Raw genomic sequence first — 21,611 nt, 5'->3', positions numbered from 1 at the left:
GAATGAAGTCAGCGTTCTGGCAGGTCGGGGGCAGCCCTAGCTAAACCACTGACAGCTGCTACCCTGCAACTGTTTGGGGGGGGCAGGGTGACTGCAAAGGGGGGCAGCCTTGCCACTCCCTTCCCAAGGCCCAGACTCCAGGCGACAGGCTGTCAGCGGCGTGTGCTATTTCAAAATGCACACCCCCCTGCCAAGCGCTCCATAGTGGCATCGCGAGAGACCCATGAGGTCGGGGTACCCAGAGGGAAGCTCCAACTGGGGTGGCAGGAGGCTGGACCATGGGGTTTGGGGAGATGTGCAGCTCAGCACTGGCCTCATCCCCAAGTCTGGCAGCTGCTTCCTCCACTAGACCTCGGTGCTCGAACCCGCGTCTCCCAGGAAACACTCTCCTCCTGAGTTACCTAGTAACAACGCCCCCAGTTGCATAGCAACGATGATCCGGGTCACCAGGCTTACTAAACCCCACGCTCCATGTTCGACCCCTCCCCACTCAGGCTCATAGGCCTCACGGCTCCGCCCTGTTGCCGCCTGCAAATCTGTCCCTTAAATTGCATCCACAGCCTGAACTTCGGTCCGCACTCACCCTGCTCCGGCCACCGCTATCGTTCACGTGCGACTTCGCTAGAAAACGCGCCACCAAATCGGCGCCTTAACTCCCGGGGTGTTGGTTTATACTCTGCGCATGCGCGGAGCTGCTGACCGGGGAGATTGACCAGCTTCTGCACTGCCCGAGCGGGTACCGTAGACGCATGCGCCTTGCTCGCTCCATTATGGTTTTTGCGTTTCCCTCCCAAGCATTTCCAAAAGAAGAATAGTGTCGGAAATTGGAGCTGGAACGGAAGCGAAGCCTTTGTCAAGAAGGGGGCGGGGGAAGGAACTCTGTCGAGGCTGTGGCACGGGTAGAGTCGGTGTTTGGTGCAGGATTCGGTGCTGGTCCAAATCTGCTACGCGTTTAGAGCAGCACAATTCCCGAGCCGTGGATGCTGCTGCTGCGGCATCGCGGGAAGTGTAGTTCTCACGCAGGGCGCTGGAGAGCACCTGTAGGCTTGAGAAACCTTTTGCACTAAAAAGGCACAAAAGGGGAAAAGGGGGGTGGAGGGAGTCTTAGTGGACATGTTAACGATGTACGGTCTTGGGGAAACTCCTCCGCTCCAGGAGAGAGCAAAACGTCACCCCAGGCTTTACTAGAATTGTACAGAAGCAAAGCAACCCCGATTCCCCGTTTTGTTGTTGTTTTGTTTTGTCTTTTCTTTAGAACCACTGAGGTAGTTAAAATTTTTTAATTATGTGTATTTATCTATTCTGTGTATGTTTGGATGTGCGCGCTTACAGCACTCCTATAGAGATCGAAGGACAGCTTGCAGGAGTTGTTTCTCTCCTACTATGTGGATCCAGGTCGAGTTCAGGTTGTTGGGCTTGGTGTGATAAGCACCTTTACTTAAGCTTAACACTCATCTGCCCGAGTGTTGTTACTGTGGTTTTTAATCCCCATCACTCTTGCCGACATAAAACAACCCCGTTTAATATTAAAATTCCTTCCTCAGAATCAAACTCGCCCCAGCCCCTTCGTGATTCTGTTTTCCTCCTAATCCATCACCTCACACAACTGTTTCTCCTTCAGATATTTCTCAGATGCATCTGTCATCATCTGCATCTTTGCTTACTTCCTGCTTCCCAATTGGGAGTCTTCCAGAATCAGTACAGGTAGGGTCCTCATTCTAGAGCCTTCTAATAATTGTAACTTGACATTTGCCTGTGAAATTTCTTTTCCCAGTTTCAGTTTGTGTCAGTAGAAAAGATCTCAGGGGTGATGGATGGAATGGAGGTGGTTTTCTGGGTTCTTTTCAGCCTTCATTTTAGGTTGCACGTACCTTTTGGGAAATTAACATCGGGACAAACACTGCGATAGGACATAAAAATGGAAATATATGGGAATATAGGAAGGGAAAGGAGGCCCTTACTCTGGCCTCCCACTGGCTGAGAAGCACAATTCCAGCACAACTAGCAACTACTGAAGCCTTTCTCCCCAGGTGGAAACCTACACGTTTCGAGGAACTTACTAGAAACTCTGATTTACAGTAAGAAGGGCATGCCTTGCCTTTTCCGACACTGCAAACCCTAGTGGCTCATGGTTATATTTTACTAGATTATAATCCTAACCCAGTCACTTCTGAAGCCACCTTAAAATATCACTGAGAGAGAGAGAGAGAGAGAGAGAGAGAGAGAGAGAGAGAGAGAGAGAACAACTCTTAGCAACTCTTTAAGATACAACTTGAGAGCTACCAGAATGTTCTGTGGGTTAATGCTATGACACTTAATTGTGATTCCCTCTTGAGAATTCTATAAAAACACACTGGGTTATGTCTTATTCTTTTCCTGGGCGCCTCTCTTAAGTCACATTCCTAAAAATATGTACTGAAGTATCTTTAGTAACCTTTAACTCTCCTTCATACTGGTTAGCCTTAAGTTATTTTATTAAAAACAGATCAAGTGTTACTTACATCAAGACCCTTAAAAGATGGGGCTGGAGAGGTGGTTCAGTGATTAAGAGCGCTGGCTGCCCTTCCAGCTGAACCCTGGTTTAATTCTCAGCACCTGCATACAGATCACAACTGTCTGTAACTCCAGTTCCAGGAGATCTGACACCCTCACCAGACATGCATGCAGGCAAAACACCCATGCAAGTGAATAAATAAATGAAGTGCATGCTTTTTTGTTTGTTTGTTTTTTGAGACAGGGTTTCTCTGTGTGTAACCTTGGCTGTCCTGGACTCACTTTGTAGACCAGGCTGGCCTCGAACTCACAGCGGTCTGCCTGCCTCTGCTTCCCTAGTACTGGGACTAAAAGCGTGTGTCAGCATGACTAAAATGCATATTTTATATTTAAAAAAGCTCTAAAATATTAAGGAACTCCTTAAGCTTTGTGGGTGACAGTGTGGAGCTGTCTGGAAGTCCCTGCCACCACTGACACAGGGAAAAGGAACAAGTTCCAATCCTGGCTGCTGTCAGCTAATTGAGCTGGCCGTTTCAGAAGCTCTGATACCTAATCCTCTGCTCTTAGTCCACACTCAGGGTTGACGAATCTCCTGAGAAATAGAGATGCTTTGGGGATTTTCACTAGTGTGTGCCCATATTCCCTAAGCAGAAGCAGCAGCTCTTGCTTTAGAGGTCCAAGCTGGGGGAAAAAGGCATTGAATTTCCTCTTCAGGGATTCAGAACACCTTATATGCCACACCTTCTTTTCTTTATTTCAAAACCAAACATCCTTGCTGGGATTCAGGAGAATGACTCACCAAAGTATGGCACTTTGGCACATGTTCTAGCTTTTGCTTTTATTGCTATGGTAAACACCGTGGCCAAAAACGACGTGGGGAAGAAAGAGTGTATTTGCTTATATGCCCCAAACACAGTCCATCCCTGAGGGAAGTCAGGGGAAGGACTCAAAGCAGGAGCAGGCAGGCAGGACTAAAGCAGAGGCTGTGGGGGAGTGCTGCTTACTGCCTTGCTCCCATGCTTCACTCAGCCTGCTTTCTCACACAACCGAGGACCATCCGCCCATGGCACTGCCCATAGTGGGATGGGCCCTCCTGCCTCTATCATAAGTTAATAAACTATCCCACGGACTTACCTAAAGGATAATCTGATGGAGCCCTTTTCTCAACTGAAGTTCTCTCTTCCCAGATGACCCTAACTTATGTCAAGTTGGCCAAAACCCAGCAACAGCTAGTGAACCAGAATGGCACGCTGGACGAAAGGTTACAGAAGCAGGCTCAGAACCAAAGTCTCTGTGACCTCCAGGCCCTCCTGTCTCTTGTCCCCTTTTCCCACTCTCAAGTGTGGGCACGGGCTTTCTCTAAAGTACCCTATTGGCCTAAAGATAGTCATCCCCAGACAGGAGTACTGTTGTCACCAGTCCCTTGCCTGGACTCCAATCATCCCGGGAAGGTACCCTCCTTGTCAATTTAACTCTCTCCTTCTCCCTGTTCTCTCTCTGATGTTTTATTGAGATAGGGTTTCATACAGCCCAGGCTAGCCTCACCTCACTGTGTAGTTGAGGATGACCTTGAACCCATCCTACTTTTTCCAAGGCATTGAGATTCGAGGTGTTTACTGCCACCCCTGATTCAGTGCTGAGGTGGAACCTGGGCCTTCATGCACACTAGGTGAGCCCTTTACTAGCTGAGCTATGTCCTCAGTCTACAATGTGAGTGTGTGTGTGTGTGTGTGTGTGTGTGTGTGTGTGTGTGTGTGCAGGGATTGAACACCATGGCCTTTGCAAGTGAGGCAAGTGCTCTGCCCTCTACCTCTGAGATAACAATCCCCAAGCCACACCTTCCAGGGTCTATTCCAAGTTCATTTTCTCTTCATTTTTTAAAAAGATTTATTTATTTATTATTTATACAGTATTCTGCACACATGCCAGAAGATGGCACCAGATCTCCTTATAAATGGCTGTGAGCCACCATGTGGTTGCTGGGAATTGAACTCAGGACCTTTGGAAGAGCAGACAGTGCTCTTAACCTCCGAGCCATCTCGCCAGCCCTTTGCTCTTCATTCTTTCTCATCACTTGTCACCACTCCACACCCAGAAGCTCCAAGTCCTCACTTCCTACCAGGATATTATTAAATCCTTATTCACCTGGCCCCTTTTCTGTTATATATTTTTTTTTTGTGGGACTCCTGGCATATATCTAATTAAAAATGGTTTACTTCTGTTTACCTAGCATAATTTTATTTCATAGACAAATCTTAAGATGTAAGAGGGTAAAAAGGTTTTTTTTCCCCCCTCATACCCTGAATCCTTTCCATTCTTGGAAGAGCTGAGCTTTGAAACTGAAAAGGCTTCAGAAACTTCCCTTTCCTCTGATTTCTGGAAATTCCCCACTTACATCACAGCTATTAGCTCCCTCGTATAGACACACTTCTGATATCGTCAATTTGTAATACAATATCTACGAGGCACATGGTACCTCATGGTATGTTTTATGTTGCTGTAACAGAGTACCAGAGGCTATTTATAAAATAGTCTAGGTTTAGTTAGCTCATGTCTTTGGAGGCTAGAAAGTCCAAGCACCTGAAGAGTGCTACAACACGACACAAGGGATCACACAGCAACTCAAAGCAAGTGCGCCAGACAGCAAGGTATGCGTGCTGGTTCTCCTCCCCCACTCTATGTGGCCTCTGGGAATTGAACTTGGGTCACCAGGTTTGAACAGCAGATGAGTTTCCCTGCTGAGCCATCGGGTTGGCCCTCTTTTACGTTTATTTTTGTGGTGCCAGAGATAAAACCCAGAGTCTGTCACTACCTAGGAAGGCACTCTGCCACTGAGCTCTGTCCCCAGCTCTACAAAACAAGTTTTTATAACAAAGCCACTCATGGGCCTGCCGTGGTGGCGCACACCTTTAATCCCAGCACTTGGGAGGCAGAGGCAAGCAGATCCCTGTGAGTTCGAGGCCAGCCTGGTCTACAAAATGAGTCTAGGACAGCCAGGGCTACACAGAAAAACCCTGTCTCTAAAAACCAAAACCAAATCACCACCACCACCAGCAACAACAACAACGCCACTCCTTTAATACCGCACTAACCTGTTAATCCCATAATCTATGGATTAAGAACTTCACCACCCAGTCACTCCCTAGAGGACTCCATTGTATTGAGGGCCAAGTTTCCAGCATGCCAGGTCTCTTTTCTTTTATTCCACTTGTTGTGTGGCTTTTCCTGAGGAGATGGCCAAAAACCCAGCTCCACCCAAGCCTAGCTTGGTTAAGCAGAAAACTTATAGGTGTCACTTACAGGTCCATGGGTAACTCAAAGTCAACTGTATGACTGAAAAGCCCACTCCAGCATTAGGGGGAACTCACAAAAGCTGCTTCCCTGACCAACTTGCAGGCACTTCGGCTAAGGCTCCCTCCCTCTACCCAAATTATTTACTGCTTTTATAACAGTTGGGGAGGACTTTGAAAAATCTTGTAACATTCTGAATTTACTGAGCCTGGTAACTGTCACAAGTGCCTTGAATCTTAGGGGCCTTCCTCCACCATCCAGCCTCCCCCACCCCTTGAGGGAATCTTTCAATTCAGAGGAAATAGATACACAATACTATTCTATTCCAAAGTATATAATATGTATATTCCAAAGGAAATTCCTGGAAGTATGGTTATCAGTTGATAGCTTGGTCAAAATACAATCAAATGCTACTTTGTTGCCAGACCAATCTAGTTTAATCACCTTGGGTTCAGGGGCCCCACCTAGACTGATTTATTTCCTACCATACATCTAAACACTTGAGATGCCTGGCCTGTCAGGCAGCCTGCCATTCAATAAACAATAGTAACAAAGTCCCTGCTAAATGCCAGGCACCGGGTGACAGACACTCTTGGACTCTTGGGAACCAGCAGAGAGTAGTACAATCAAGTAGAGGACCCAGATACCAAAAAGGACTTAAAAAAAAAACCAAACAACAATAGTTACTCAAAATGGGTTGGAGAATTAAAAACAAACAAACAAAAAAAGAAAAAGAAAAAGAAAAAACTGTCAAGAAAGAGTATGCTGAAGAAGCAATATTTAGCCAGGTGTGGTGGCGCACGCTTTTAATTCCAGCACTTGGGAGGCAGAGGCAGGCGGATCACTGTGAGTTTGATTTGTGGTCTACAAAGCGAGTCCAGGACAGCCAAGGCTACACAGAGAAACCCTGTTTTGAAAAACCAAAGAAGAAGGAGGAGGAGGAGGAAGAGGAAGAGAAGAAGAAGAAGAAGAAGAAGAAGAAGAAGAAGAAGAAGAAGAAGAAATAGAAGAAGAAATATTTAAAACGAGGCTGAGGTTTGTACAGGCTAGGGAGGGAAATGGGGAAGAACTTGATGAAACGTGTCCACGTAAACATCTTGAGCCACCACTTGCAGATATCTTGGAGCCCCTAAAGGGCCAGTGTGGCTGAGAAAAAGGTGAGGTGAGGCTGTGGAGGAGGTTGGCTCATCAGAAATCTGTGGTCTCACGACTGACACTTGTTCCTTATTTAAGTCTCAGAAAAAATGTTGCCCCCCTTTGGGCTGGTGAGCTGGCTCACCAGGGAGAGGAACTTCCTGCACAGTCTGACAACCTGACTGTGACCCCAAGGGCCAACATGGGAGGAGAGAACCAATAATCTCAAGTTCTTTCACCTCCACACATGAGTTGTGACACATGCATACACATACATGTGCACTAAATTTTAAGTGCTAAAAATAAATACTATTGCCTGGAGGGCATTCCTTCTACATACCCTACCTAAGGTGAGCCACCCATCCAATCCCCAGGACCTTCTCCCAACTGACTCTGAGTTATTTTCTATTTAGATCACCCATCCCTTTCTGGAAATGTCTTGGTTTTGTTTATATGCCCACCATCCCATAGGCTGCAATCTACACCAGCATTTTTTTTCTTTCCTTCTTAAAGATTTATTATATATACACTATTCTGCCTGCATGTATGCCTAGATGCCAAAAGAGGGCATCAGATCTCATTGTAGATGGTTGCGAGCCACCATGTCTTTGCTGGGAATTGAACTCAGGACCTTTGGAAGAATAGCCAGTGCTCTTAACCTCTGAGCCATCTCGCCAGCCCTCCACCAGCATTTCTTTCTTCATCTCGTTTCTGCCTCTTAGACCAATTAGATCACTGAAAGATTTACATTGGTTTTGTTTTGTGGTTCTAGAGTTGGGCAACACTTCATTCCATGAGCCAGACTGTGTTTTGATGGCTTCAAGGCAGGTAATTTCCTAGACAGAAAAGGACTCAAGGAAGCAGAGATAAAATAAACAAAAAGGACTGAGCATCTTTGAAAGTTGGGAGATAAAGAAGGAACCACAGCGAGCTAACTGGTTAATATATCAGGTTACTCCAGGTTACTTTTTGTAAGAACTAAAGCAGGTAGTTATCACACCGGCTGGGATTGGCATGGCTGTGAAATATAGCCATTGCAGCTTTCTGGCCTGATTTCTTAGAAGGCCAGAAAGCTGGCTTTAATTTCGAACATGGCACTCCAGGATCAGTGACTCCATTTTAGTTTTTAATAATTAATAATAATAACAATTTCTTCTTCATCTTCTTCTTATTGTTGTGATGATGATGATGATGATGATGATGATGATGATGATGATGATGAGACAAGGTCTCAATGTGCCTCCAGGCCCAGCCTATTTATTATTTTAGAGTGTGTGTGTACGTTGGAGGATATATACAGGAGTCAGTTCTCTCTTTCTACCATGTGGGGCTTGGGGGATTGAACTCAGGTATCAGGCTCAGCAGGAGGTCTTTGTTACAGCAAACAAAGGGAGTTGGTAGGCGGCAGGGAACCATTACTATAACAAAATACCTGAGGCAGGCTACTTTATAAAGAAAAAGAGTGTTTTCTTGGCTCAAAGTTCTAGAGTCACCAGGTTCAAAAATAACACCACAGGGAGTGTTTAGGGTCTCTTCCTTGCTGCTGTGATATTACTATGGAAGTCTATAACTATATTTGTTTACTCTTCCCTTCCCTGTGAAGCCACCACTAGGATTCTTGTAATGACCTAGCCTAATTTCAAAGATGCCGCCTCTAAGCACCATAGTGAAGCCAGGCTGTTGTGGTGCACACCTCTAATCTCAGCACTCAGGAGACAGAGGCAGGCAGATCTTCGAGTTCAGGGCCAGCCTGGTCTACAGAGTGAGTTCAGAACAGCTGGGGCTATACAGAGAAAGCCTGTCTCAGAAAACAAACAGAAAAACACAATAGTCGTATTAACTTTCTATCCTTGTTTATTTTTGAGACGTAGTCTCTCTACACAGCCCTGATTGTCCTGCACTGGAACTCACTGTGTAGACCAGGCTGGCCTTGAATTCAGAGATCCGCCTGCCTCTTCAGTGTGATTAAAGACGTGTGCAAGCATGCCCAGAAACGCTCTGTTCTCTTAATATCCACATAAGGCACTGGGAATAAATTCCTCAGAGTGTAGAAAACATAGTAGGCAACGAACCCAGTGACTTGCAGGAGTAGAGACAGAGCCGGAGTAGAGACAAAACTTAGGCAGTGGTCATTTCTTTGCTCATCTGTGCTTTTTTTCACGGGGTCTCCAGCATTGTTTCTCAAAAGGCGGCCAAGAAACACAGGCCTCAGAATCATGCTTACAGACTCTCTACGGCAGACCCTAGGAATCTGCATTTTTTACAAGCGTCTGAGAAAACTGTCTTGCACACGAATGTTTCAAAGACTACTGTGCCTCGGGTGACAGACAGCAGCACAACCTCAAAAACAGCCCTGGGTTTAAGATTCCCGCAGCCTCATGGGAAGTGTAGTTTCGGCTCTTCTTCCCGCCTCGGGCCTCTTGGAGGCCTCGCCGGAAGGAGCCGAGCCAATGCGGAAACAGCCGAGTGTTACGAGGCGGGTCTTTTCCTGCTAGGTTGCATGCTGGGAAAGGGCAGTTTCCGTTAGCTGTAGAAGGCTGAGGCGCGCCACCGGCCACCTCCCCACGTGAAGCAGTTGTGCGAGCTTCGCCACGCCGGGCAGCTGTCTACCTGCGTCCGAGCGCCCCGGAAGCGGCAGGGGACCGGAAGTGGTCCACGGAGGGCTGCAGAGCGAGTCCAGGAGCCCGCTGTGAGGCGACTGGCAGCGCTGCGACGGCGCCATGTCCCTGATTTGCTCGAGTGAGTGCTGGCTGCGACGGGAGGCGGGAGCGTGTGTGCAGTGGCTGTGGCCCGGGGGCCCCGGAGACCCCGGCCCTGCGTGCGGGGTGCATTGGCGCAGTACTGCGCAATTCACGTAGCTGGGAAGAATGACTGTCTCTGGGGGCGTCTTTTGAAACCTGTGTCTTACAGAGCTGAGACTGGCCTGAGCAGAGCGGGGGGGAGGAGCTGGTGCAGGGAGAAACAGCTCCTAATGTGAGAAACCCGAGGACGTGTCCAGAATCCGCCTCCGATTGGGATCTGGGCTCTGGCGGTCTGGGTCTCAGTTTCCCCGTCTGCAAAATTGAAAGCATTGCAGCAGTGGCCATTGCTTGGGAAACCTCTCGTAGGAATCGGAGTTTTTGCGATTTGACGAGATCACGCAGTTGACTTCGAGACAGAGCTGGAAGCCAGGTGTCTGGCTTCTAGCCTCGCGCAGTATGACTAATGAAAACAGCGAATGTTTAGAAAACCTGTATTGATTTACGACGCCTTTCCAAACGGTGATCTCATTTTATGTTTACAAGAATTGTCTGAAGGGAAATAGAAAGATCCGTGATTTACGGAGGGCATCAGGATCCTGTCTTTGGAAGAATGGGGTTTAGCCAGAGATGAGCGGCGCCGATAAGCGGTGGGGCTCGCTTCTTTGAGCCTGCATCTCTGCTTTTTCCATGCTGTAGACTGTCTTGCCTTTTGGCAATTTATTACGGCATTGCGGGTGCTCTCCCTAATTGTTTACCATATTACTAGCTTTCCGTCCCTCCCTCTCTATTCTCTTCTCAGAGCGTTGCCATTAATTCACAGAGGGAAATGACAAACAGAAAAGGGAAATCTCATACTGAAGAAATTGCAGTTTGCAAAGTATTTTTGAACCATTTGTTTCCTTGTAATCTTTGATACGTCCCTCTTTCATGTTCTGGCCATGCTTCCTCTTGTAGGGGAGGGAAAGCTCCTTGAAGGGCTCAGTCATTGAGTATTCCAGATAAACCAACAGAACAGCACAGGAAAGCCATATTTCATTCAATGCTTAATTACATGTGCATGGGAGTCCTGCAAAAAATAGGTGATTCTAAGGGAAGCTTACCCAGAACCTTGAGCCACAGAAAAAGAACAGGAGCTTGAGGCCTTGGGATGGTGACTCACAGGAGGGTGAACAGAATTATGTGGTGGATAAGAGCTCTGTTTTGTTATGGGATAAGTCTCTCAGGCGATACATACTCGGTTTGAGCAGCCCTCAGAAGAGTCAGAGAGTGTGGACGTAGCTTTCACTTGTCTGCTAAGTGGTCCCTGTGTAGGGGAAGTTAGAAAAACAAGAGGACCTGAGAAGGTCAGAGAGACCTTGGTTCTGTGCTACTTCTGAGGCCCTCGTGTTTTATTTGTTTATTTTATTTTATTTTTTTGTAGTTCAGTATGCCCAGGCTCCGTACTTAGGGATATTCTTTTCTGAGCCCCATTACGTATGCACTCATTTACCCTGTTCTGATGTTTATCAAGTGTCTGCTTAGTATCTGTGTTGTCCCGGAGGTCAGTGACAGCTGTAACGCCCATCTTCAAGGGTACACAGATTATTCTGTCAAGTGCTTAGAATAGACTCTCGCCTGGCACGTAGTAGCAGACACTATGGAAAGTTTTTTGTTTCTTTTTTGTTTTTTAATTCCTCTGTGCTTGTCACATCGTTTTTTGATTTCTCTGTTTGTTGATCCATCTAGGGCTCCAGATGGATGACAGAGGTTTGAATTGTGCTCTGTGTACTTCCGTATTGTGTGCCTAGTCAACTGTGCTAAAAAATGAGATTAGCAGGGCTTACTGACCACTCTTACAGGACTGGCACATAGGACCTGGGCAGTTATTATTTATTGACTTGTTGTCAGCAGACTAGAGAAGCTAGTTAAGTTGTTGGTAGGCATTCTAGGGCCAAGTGCCAGCTGTCACAGACCTTGCTTCCTGATAGCTGAGTGTGTTGACAGGGTCTTGTGGGGCTGACACAATGAAGAGTCTCTTCTAGCCCAGGTCTCCTTTCACCCTGTGCTCACTACCTGCCTTTCTCCGTAGTCTCCAATGAAGTGCCAGAGCACCCATGTGTGTCCCCTGTCTCTAACCATGTGTACGAACGGCGACTCATTGAGAAGTACATTGCAGAGAATGGCACAGATCCTATCAACAACCAGCCTCTCTCAGAGGAGCAGCTCATCGACATCAAAGGTGCTGTCCAATTGCCTTAGCTCAGGGCCAACTCAGCTGGGCCTTCAAGAGTGGGAGGTGGAGCCAGGATGGTGGAGAAGATGGTGGCTGTGAGTGGGGGCGGGGGACGAGTCCCTAGCTTCTGGTTCTTCACACCTGCTTTGCTGCCTCTCTTGGCAGTTGCTCACCCAATCCGGCCCAAGCCTCCCTCTGCCACCAGCATCCCAGCCATTCTGAAAGCCTTGCAGGATGAGTGGGTGAGTTCTGTGAAGAGAGTGCACCTCTGGGCTGGGACCTGGGCACTGAAAAGATGGGGCCTCCCTCCCTCTTCTCTTTCAATCTTATTTTATGAGTATGGGTCTTTTGCTTACATGTATCTCTTTGTATCACTTACATGCCTGGTGCTTGGGAGGCAGAGAGAGGGTGTGTGATCCCTTGCAGCTGTAGTTACAATCAGCCACCATGTGGGCTCTGGGAATCTAACCTGGATCCTCTAGAATTAGCAGGTGCTCTTAACTCCTGGGGCCTTGCTTTGTGGCCTAGACTGCTGTAGAACTCATGGTCTTCCTGATGCAGCCTTCTAGCTTACAATCACCGACCACCAGACCCAACTCTTTTTGGGGGATGAATACAGGGCTGTTGTAAATGTTGTACCACTGAGAAGCCCCCTCATTTCTTGCCAGCCTTATTTCATTTGTGAGGATCAGGATGGCAGCACAAGAGGAGCCTGGGTGGTGGAACTCTTGCAGACCTAGATTCCAACGTTTTCCCTACTGTCAGCCTTTGGGACTTGGAGCACACAGCTCAGTCTCTTAAGACTTGACTTCCTTACTATAGGACACTGATTTGTCCTGTTCATCTGGATTCTGTAAGAAGTAGAATAAACTGACATGTTTGCCTTGTGACACCAGGGACTCTCATTACTGAGCACTGCACTTACTGAGGGTAGCCGGTAAATAACCACAGCAGCCTTGTTGTTTCCGTTCAGAGAAGTGATGACATTAACACCTGTGATTTATTGGTGACTAGCAAAGGTGGGAAAGGGAAGGAGCTAGCTCGCACTTGTGTCTCTATGGGTGTGGTATGGGGGTAGGAGCCTGAGTGCCATACAGGGCATTCAGGGTCACTCAGATGTTGGCTTGGGTCTCTGAGTAGCTTAGGCTGGTTTCAGTGTAGAATAGGAGGTGGTGTCCTCTTCTCTAGGGCTGGCCGAGTTCTCCGGCTCTCCCCCAGTCCTCACAGTGGCCTACCCTCTCCCAGGATGCGGTCATGCTGCACAGCTTCACTCTTCGCCAGCAGCTGCAGACCACCCGCCAGGAGCTGTCCCATGCTCTGTACCAGCACGATGCTGCCTGCCGAGTCATTGCCCGTCTCACCAAGGAAGTCACTGCTGCTCGAGAAGGTGTCTCCTAGCTCCTGCTGCTCCCTACCCTCTACTGACCCTACTTTGTAATGTCCTGTTTCTAATGTCATCTTTTCTCTCAGCTCTGGCTACTCTGAAACCACAGGCTGGTCTTATTGTACCTCAGGCTGTGCCAAGCTCACAGCCTAGTGTGGTGGTAAGTGTTCCCTTCCAGGTCCTGGTAGCTGTCCTTACACAGATGTTTTTGGTATTGTGAACCCCTCCTACTCTCCCTTTCTTTTCTGCAGGGTGCAGGAGAGCCCATGGATTTGGGTGAGCTGGTGGGAATGACCCCTGAGATTATCCAGAAGGTGAGTCGTGTGTTGCTCTGTTGGGGCTGCCACAGGCCCTCCCTTAGTACTATGGGTCTTGGCATCCAAGTGAGAATCTCGCACGCTGGGCAGTGTGGGGGGCTTTCTGATGAGGCTTACTTTAGTCTGCCTTTCTGTGTCTCCTTTCCCAGGCTTCAGGATAGAATGAGGTATGCACTTGACAGCCTTGTTGTAGGAGATTTAACTACTGATAAAGACAGCTTTTAGCTCTCGCTGTGATTATGTTCTTTGCTGGTAGTAAGCCATTTTGTTAGAGATTTTGAAGGTTTTGCCTCCAAGATAGGGTAGGAGTTACCTTTATTTTAACTTTGAGCTTGCAAGTCAGACAGCTGAGAAGAGGCAGAGTGGGCTTCCAGACTGCAATTCAGGGTTCTGTGGAGTGTACAGTCTTTATTTGTGGGGTCCAACAGAGTCTGAGCAGCTCTTCTGAGCTCTCATGTCAGTAGCCTGGCCCTGGCCCCAGAGCACTACAGCCTAGCTCCTGCCCCTACCAGCTCTGGCCAGGGAGTTCTTTTGATGTTCCGTTTTCTCAGCTGTACCATAGGTCATGGGTACCTCACCTTACAAGATGTTAAATGTTCCCATTGCAGTAGGGCACACCTGTAATCCTAGCACTCAGGGAGGCAGAGGCAGGTGGATCTCTGTGAGTTGGAGGCCAGCTTGGTTTACAAAGCAAGTCCAGGATGACCAAGGATACACAGAGAAACTCTGACTCGAAAAAAGGAAAGATGTGGAAGTGTGACAGTTTTTTTGCACAAAGCTTACCAGATAGCATGATTTTAATGGTGCTTGTGACACAGATGTGATAGCACCTAGTATGCTTTGTCCTTGCAGAATCATTTGTCTCACAAAATGATCTGTATTCTCCACAGCTTCAAGACAAGGCCACTGTGCTAACCACGGAGCGTAAGAAGGTGAGTCTTCTGTGAGCACTTGCCTTCTTGGAGAAGGGGCTAGTTGAAGTCTGCGCTCATGGCTGCTCTTTGGGGACTTTCTCTTCTCAGAGAGGAAAGACTGTGCCTGAGGAGCTGGTGAAACCTGAAGAGCTCAGCAAGTACCGGCAGGTGGCATCCCATGTGGTAAGTGGCTGGAAGTGAACCTGACTGTTTCCAGGAGAGGATGGGCCAGCCTAAGGAGCTGGAAGAAATGCTCCTCAGGTCTCTGGCATGGTGTGTCTCCTTGGCTGCTCTTCCTGTCTCACTATGCAGTGGGGCAATTGCTGCATGCAGGCAGCCAGCCAAGCTGGATGGATAAGGGATAAAATTCACTCTTGTTCCCTGGCTGGAGGAGAAGATGAGGGGTGTGGGGAACGGGAGTGAAGAGCTGTGTGGCTTGGATTTGGCTGTGACTGGGTTTCATGTGGCTCTGTCTGGAAAGGGGCTTCACAGTGCTAGCATTCCTGGGATCCTCGCTCTGGACCTCTGTCCTTCAGACACCAACAAGATTCTCACTGGTGAGTTCTGGACCTGGCCTGACAGGCTAAGATGAGGGATGATGGTAGGAGCAAGGGAAGGTGCATGCCCCTTGTCCTCTGCATGGATTTCACGACAGAAAGACCTTCTTTAGTACAGGGATCCTTATAGTGAGGCCTGACTCATTCTTGTCTTTTTTGGGTCTTCTCCAGGTGGGGCGGATAAAAATGTTGTTGTCTTTGATAAGAGCACTGAGCAGATCTTGGCCACCCTGAAAGGCCATACCAAGAAGGTCACCAGTGTGGTATTTCATCCTTCTCAGGTAAGGCATTCTCATAGCCACCCTCGTCCTTTCCTAAGTCCAGTTTCAGTGGTTTTCAATCTTAGAACTAATTGCCCAGTCCTGCTGTCTTGATGAAGCAGACATTGGTGGTCTCTGTGCAGACGCCCAAAGCAGGGGCCTCAAACCAGGGGAGAAAGGAAATGACACCAACAAAGCAGATTCACATCAATTTTGCATTAGAAAAAGAAAACAAACACCCTAGAGTGTTTATAGATAAACTACAGACAGCAAAGCTCCATGTGGCCCTGACTGTTTGTTCCCATGACCCTGCAGGGTCAGGCTCAAAATTTAATGTTGACTATTGAAAGTAGTTTGAGTTCAAATAGATGAGAACCCCCTGGCTTAGAGGATAAGGTAATTGGTAGTTCATTAGAGGAGAGTAATGGGCTCATAAAGCTTGAGCCAAGAATACAGTGGCCTGGTATGCTGCTGCGCGGGGTGCTGGAGCAGTGCCTCCCAGTTAGTCTTTCTCTTCGACCTTAGGGAACTGGGAAATAGAGGAGTGTATGCGTTTTAGTTAGTGTTCGATTGCTGTGAAGAGACACCATGACCACTGCAACTCTTTATTTAAAAAAAATAAATAAATAAAAAGCATTCAGTTGAAGGCCATTCCATTATCATGGCAGGAAGCAGGGTGGCACGCATGGCACAGGAACAGTAGCTAAGATCTACATCCTGATCTGCAAGGAGAGAGACAGACAGACAGGCACATACTCTCAGTTTGGCCTGGGTTTTTGAAACCTCACAGCTCACCCCCAGTTGACTTACTTTCTCCATCAAAGGCATACCGTCCAATCCTTGTGCCACTCTGGTGACTAAGCCTTCACAATACATGAGCCTATGGGGGCCATCTTTATTTAAACTACCACAACTGTGATAAACTAAAACTCATCAAAATTGAATTATTTTCCTGTTTATTTGATATTAGTACTACATTTAGCTTTTATGAAAACATATTAATGAACGAGGATAGTTGCTTTTATCTTCTGGCTGCTGCTGTCCTAACTGGTTGGACTAATTTGTTAGGGAAACTAAATAAGCTCTGTCTGCCCTGGGTCTATTGAACAACCAACGTGCCCTTGAGGTCTAAGTGGGAGTAACATGAGAGCGGGACCCTACGTTAGGTTCAGTGCTGCTCAGATCTGGGCCATCTAGTACAGTCGTCTCTAGCCACAGGTGGCACATGGCTCCAGTCCATCAGTTGTACTAGCCACATTTCACTCAGCTTGAAAGTGGGACAGAAATAGCTCTTCGATACAGTTGCTCTTTTTACTAAGTAGTGGCCTGGTAGTGAGCATTTCAGTAGCATTTTGTTTTCTTGGCTTTTTTGGGCATTGTTGTTTAGACACATGGTTACAGGCAGGATGGGGCTAGGAGTAGTTGTGGCTGTGCTTGTCACTATGGGAAATAATGTTACAGTACATCTCACTTCATGGGCTCTGATTCTTGGTCTCTTTCCTTTCAGGAACTGGTGTTTTCCGCGTCCCCTGATGCGACTATCAGGATTTGGTCGGTCCCAAACACCTCTTGTGTACAGGTTGTTCGGGCCCATGAGAGTGCGGTGACAGGCCTCAGCCTCCATGCTACTGGAGACTATCTCCTGAGCTCCTCTGATGATCAGGTGCAGTCCCAGCCAGGGCCCTAAGGAGGCCGCTAACTCATCCTGGGAGGAGGGGCCTTCTTGCTGGGGACAAGCAGATACCCAGAGTTGTGGAAATGGTTCTCTGTGTGGGAGCTAACTTGGCCAGTGACCATTGAACCAGGGTCTCTCTTGAAGGCCACCAGACCCACTTTCTCACTGGCTTTTTTGTCTCATTTCCAGTACTGGGCCTTCTCTGACATCCAGACGGGGCGTGTGCTCACCAAGGTGACAGATGAGACTTCTGGCTGCTGTAAGTGGCCTTAGAGGCATTGAGCTCTTTTGTTTGCAGTTTGTTACTGAGTTTTATTTAGTCATTTGCTTATCTGTTCTAAAGATAGTGTTTACCACTGGCACCAGCATAGTGACCACTCGTGTACTGGGCACAGTGAGGAATGAAGAGCTCTCACCCTTCCTGCAGGCGCTGACCGCTCAGATCCCTTTCCCCTTTCCTCAGCTCTTACCTGTGCGCAGTTCCACCCCGATGGCCTCATCTTTGGAACAGGGACCATGGACTCCCAGATCAAGATCTGGGACTTGAAGGTAGGATGACATGCAACCTCCTCTGGAGCCCAGAGGGAGAAGGAACTATTGAGGTGTGGTGACAGGTCCTGAGGTATCTCAAGACTTGGGAGAGCCTGGCTTTGTTTGTGTGGCATGGTGAGTGTGCCCAAGGAACTGTGGGTGCACAGGATGTCTCAGAAATAGGAGTTTGGTAGGCCCTGTTTCCTTCCTGTCTTGACTGGTGAGTGAGATCTTATTGCCCACCCCCTCACCCCCGCCTGTAGGAGCGTACCAATGTGGCCAACTTCCCTGGCCACTCTGGCCCCATTACCAGCATCGCCTTCTCTGAAAATGGGTACTACCTGGCCACAGCAGCTGATGACTCTTCAGTCAAGCTCTGGGACTTACGCAAGCTGAAGAACTTCAAGACATTACAGCTGGACAACAACTTTGAGGTGTGCTCCTCCTCATTTGCTGATAGTTTCTGAGCTCATGGAAGCTGCTTGCTTGTTCCCAGTTTTGTGGCTTCTGGTCATTTGTGTAATTACTTCTCTTTGGGATTTGGCAGGTGAAGTCACTGATCTTTGACCAGAGTGGTACCTACCTGGCACTTGGAGGTACAGATGTCCAGATCTACATTTGCAAACAGTGGACGGAGATTCTTCACTTTACAGGTACAGGTTGCCTGTGGCCTCCCAGGGCCTTGTGCATCTGCTCTGGAGAGATGTGGGGAAGCCTCGCTGGGGGGCTGAGGCTTAGATATGCCAAAATAATCCTTTGCTTTTTGCTGTCTTGGGAGTAGAACCTAGCTACGTTTTCTACAACTGACTCCACCCCCCTCACCTCCCATCCTGGCAGCTTTTACTTACAGCTGGGGGCAGCAGAGCATTGTGGCCTAGGAAAAGGCCTTGTGAGTCTGTTTGGCTGTGAGTACTGTTACTAGCTGGCCTCTCCCAAGTTGTTGAGGGGCAAGTTATGTAATCTCTCTAGTGCTCCAGGAAAATTGGGATAAGTGCAGTCACTCACTGGGAATTATGGGATTTACTGCCACCCATAAGTTATGCTATAATTGGTATTGGGTTTTGATTTGAGTAATGAATAAGAACTAGTCTGGACAGTAATGAAGTTTTTATTTATTTAGCTTTTTGAGACAGGGCAAGCCCTGGCAGTTCTGGAACTCACTTTGTAGACCAGTCTGGCCTCAAATTCACAGAGATCTGCCTCTGCCTCCTGAGTGCTGGGATTAAAAGTGTGCCCTACCGTGCCGGGCGTAATGTATATATATTTATTTATTTATTTTTGAGCTTTTTATTAGGGTCTATCATGGGTGAGTAATGAAGCTTATAAATCAAGTTGGGAAGGACAGATGGAAGGTAATTTAGTAGGTTTGTTTTGCTTTTTGTGGAGAGGGAATTCAGGGCCTTTCCCACCGTAGCAGATGTTCAAGCCCCAACACAAATATTTAAGAGCCAGTAGAATCAACAAGGGAAAGCGAGGGTGGCAGTGCTGTACAAGCGGGTTTCTCACCTTGGTGTCACCTTGTGACCCCGGACTGCTTTAGCTTCATCTTTTGGGTGAGGATCTTGCTGCGTGTGGCAGCTCACACCGGTAAGCCCAGCTCACACCGGTAAGCCCAGCTCACACCGGTAAGCCCAGCTCACACCGGTAAGCCCAGCTCACACCGGTAAGCCCAGCTCACACCGGTAAGCCCAGCTCACACCGGTAAGCCCAGCTCACACCGGTAAGCCCAGCTCGTGGTGGCTGAAGCTAGAGGGTCACCTTGGGTTTGGGCCAGCTGAGAGCACAAGAGGGCTTTTCTCTGGGGAGCTAGGGAGCTCCAGGTGTTATCCTAAGTCTAGAAGAAACCTGCCCTGGTTATACAGCTGAGTCCTGCAAGGAGGACAGCTCAGCTTTGTCTGTTCTGGATCTAGCCCTATGCTATGTGCCCTGGACTTTGACACCTTTGAGCTAGAACAGGCTAATGGACTATTCCAGGTCCAAGCAAGGACCTAAAGCTAAACATACTAAACCACTGAGGTTCCCAGCCAAGCTGAAGTACGCTTGCCCAGAAAGCTCAGGTGAGAATGGGGATTGGGATTCCTCTGTGCATTCATCCTACCAACGAAAGGTTGAGTGTTGCTTCCTGCCAGGTGCTAAGTGCTGGCTAAAGATAAATAGTGAACAGAATCCTGCCTCTGGAGGGTATCATACAGTGCAGTCTGCGTTTGTGCCAGGAACGTGGTATTCAAAGTCATTGTTCAGCCCGAAGAAGGAACAGCCTTCTCATCTTTCCCTTTTTTCTCTCCTCAGAGCATAGCGGCCTGACCACTGGAGTGGCCTTTGGGCACCACGCCAAGTTCATCGCTTCAACTGGCATGGACAGGAGCCTCAAATTCTACAGTCTGTAGGCCCTATGCCTTCTCACAGTTCTGGGTCTCATCTCAGTAGGGGGTTAGAGTTAGAGGGGTGGGGGTGGGGGTGGGACTTTAGGAGGAGGGAGGTCTGGTGGGGGGAGGGACATTCATATCATTTCATTCTGGTCTGGATGATGGTCTGAGCCAGGGCACATGGAACACTGCTATCCGTGCAGCCTTTGGGCCCCAGGGAATGGACATGGAGGAACTGTCACCCTGTAAATGCTCAGAGTCGGAGTCCAGCACCTCCCCCAGTGGTGGCAGCTGTTCCATGCCTGCTCTGTTTCAGCTCTTCTGAGACAGGGAGGTGAGCCAAGGGAACTGTGAAGGGGAGGGGCAGGAGGCCTCTTACAGGTTTTTGTAAGCAGTGATCTAGTTTCATTAAAAAAAACCCACACAGTAAACATAGTTACCTCCTTTTGTCTGTCTACCACAAACCCTGAGTTGGGAAGGTTGGGGGAGGAAACACAGTGTGGGACACGGGCTATCCGGAAGCTTCCCCTGTAGCAGAAGTAAGGGAAGAGCCTGGAAGCCATTTGTCAAAAGTCTCCCATGTTCTGAAGGCCTTGACCTTGCCACGCATGCTGTGCTTGGTTCCTGGCCTGACTTTTCTCACAAGCTTGAAAGGCGGCAAGGAGTTGGGTTAGCCTTAGCCTGGTGGGTGTCTGTGAGCGGGTTGCTAGGGATACTTCAGTTGTAGGTGACTGATACCCAGCTGGTTTGACCAAAGAGATTTTCTTGACTGGCAGCTAATCTAAAGTAGAGCTGCTTCCAGGGCAGACTGCTAGTGCACAGTAATAAAAATGTTAGGTAATAACATAGGAGAGGATTAATGCCTCTTGCAGGTTTTTGTAAGCAGGATCATGGGGTCCTGAGGCTGCTCTACATTTGGAGGTTATCTGGAGCCTCTTGAGGCCAAGGGGTTAGGGGGAGGAGGAGAGTTACAGGTGGAAGGAAAGAGGGTTCTGGTGTTGAAATGAGCGAGGTGTGGAGCAGGAGGAGGTAAGTGTGGTTGTCCAAGGGTAAGTTACCATTAAGTGTGCCCAGGACATCCTTAGTGCCCTTAAGTAGGGCCATCCCAATGTAATGTTGGCATTGGGAGCCTGCTATGAGGTTAGGAGTATGGTGACGCAAGGCAGGGAAGGGGAGTTGGTGAGTACCGATGGAAAAGCATTAGGAAGGAAGAGCTAGCAAATGGAGTGTTACCTTGAGCGTTGTGGGCAAGTCACACTAATCCTTACTATCAATACAGCATGAAGCCTCTGGATATGTTCTGCCCAGGCAGTCCTGTGGTCAAGGAGATTCAGATTTACCTTATCTGCCAGGATGGAAAATCTTGCAGTAGGGAAAATAGCTACTCTATTTACTGTAAAGCCTGCTGCTCCTGAAGTGTGTGCAGTAAAGTATTAGGGGGCTGGGGAGATAGCTCAGTTGGTACAGTGTTTTCTAGGTGAGCACAAGGAGCCGAATTCAGTCCTAATTTTAAAAAGAACCTAATGTAAAAAGGCCAGGTATGGTGAGCCTTTTATCAGTGCTGGGGAGGCAGGCACAGAGAGCCCAGGGGCTCAGAGACACGTTTTGTTAGCCTCGTTAGTGGATTCTAGACTCCGAGCCCTATTTCCTAAGAAGTAACTTCCTGAGGATGACACCCACCGTGATCGTTTGCCATCTACATGCGTGTGTATACACGTATACACTCCTACAAGTAC

General features: G+C 48.2%; 2 protein-coding genes across 3 annotated transcripts in view; one reads left to right on the top strand and one right to left on the bottom strand.

Annotated features, from left to right (window-relative positions):
- The window catches only part of TMEM109 (transmembrane protein 109), a 12,257-nt gene extending 11,306 nt beyond the window's left edge, over nt 1-951 (bottom strand). The window contains exon 1 of the mRNA XM_084772609.1: nt 584-951. The gene's annotated coding sequence lies outside the window, so the exon portion shown is untranslated. The remainder of the gene's footprint in view (nt 1-583) is intronic.
- An 8,459-nt stretch (nt 952-9,410) lies between these two features.
- Nucleotides 9,411-20,306, top strand: PRPF19 (pre-mRNA processing factor 19). 2 transcript variants are annotated; one of them, XM_084774075.1, is made up of 16 exons: nt 9,411-9,657; nt 11,728-11,877; nt 12,037-12,113; nt 13,117-13,258; nt 13,342-13,415; nt 13,507-13,569; nt 14,463-14,504; nt 14,595-14,669; nt 14,968-15,043; nt 15,215-15,324; nt 16,811-16,966; nt 17,168-17,237; nt 17,442-17,527; nt 17,773-17,943; nt 18,057-18,162; nt 19,799-20,306. In XM_084774075.1, the coding sequence occupies exons 1-16, from the start codon at nt 9,639-9,641 to the stop codon at nt 19,894-19,896; spliced, it is 1,515 nt and encodes a 504-aa protein (XP_084630201.1). In that variant the 5' UTR covers nt 9,411-9,638; the 3' UTR covers nt 19,897-20,306. The 2 variants fall into 2 exon arrangements, with proteins under 2 accessions (XP_084630201.1, XP_084630200.1); XM_084774074.1 differs by having other exon boundaries at nt 13,060-13,258.
- Nucleotides 20,307-21,611: the final 1,305 nt, after the last annotated feature.

This window comes from Acomys minous (genome assembly GCF_964271855.1).
Source record: "Acomys minous genome assembly, chromosome: 2".
Classification (NCBI taxonomy): Eukaryota; Metazoa; Chordata; class Mammalia; order Rodentia; family Muridae; genus Acomys; species Acomys minous.
This window is presented reverse-complemented; position numbering and strand designations above follow the sequence as displayed.

Coding starts and splice junctions, on each gene's coding strand:
- PRPF19 (XM_084774074.1), top strand. Junction 14,670..14,967: donor GGCAGGTGGCATCCCATGTG/GTAAGTGGCTGG, acceptor CTGTCTGGAAAG/GGGCTTCACAGTGCTAGCAT. Junction 15,325..16,810: donor TGGTATTTCATCCTTCTCAG/GTAAGGCATTCT, acceptor CTTTCCTTTCAG/GAACTGGTGTTTTCCGCGTC.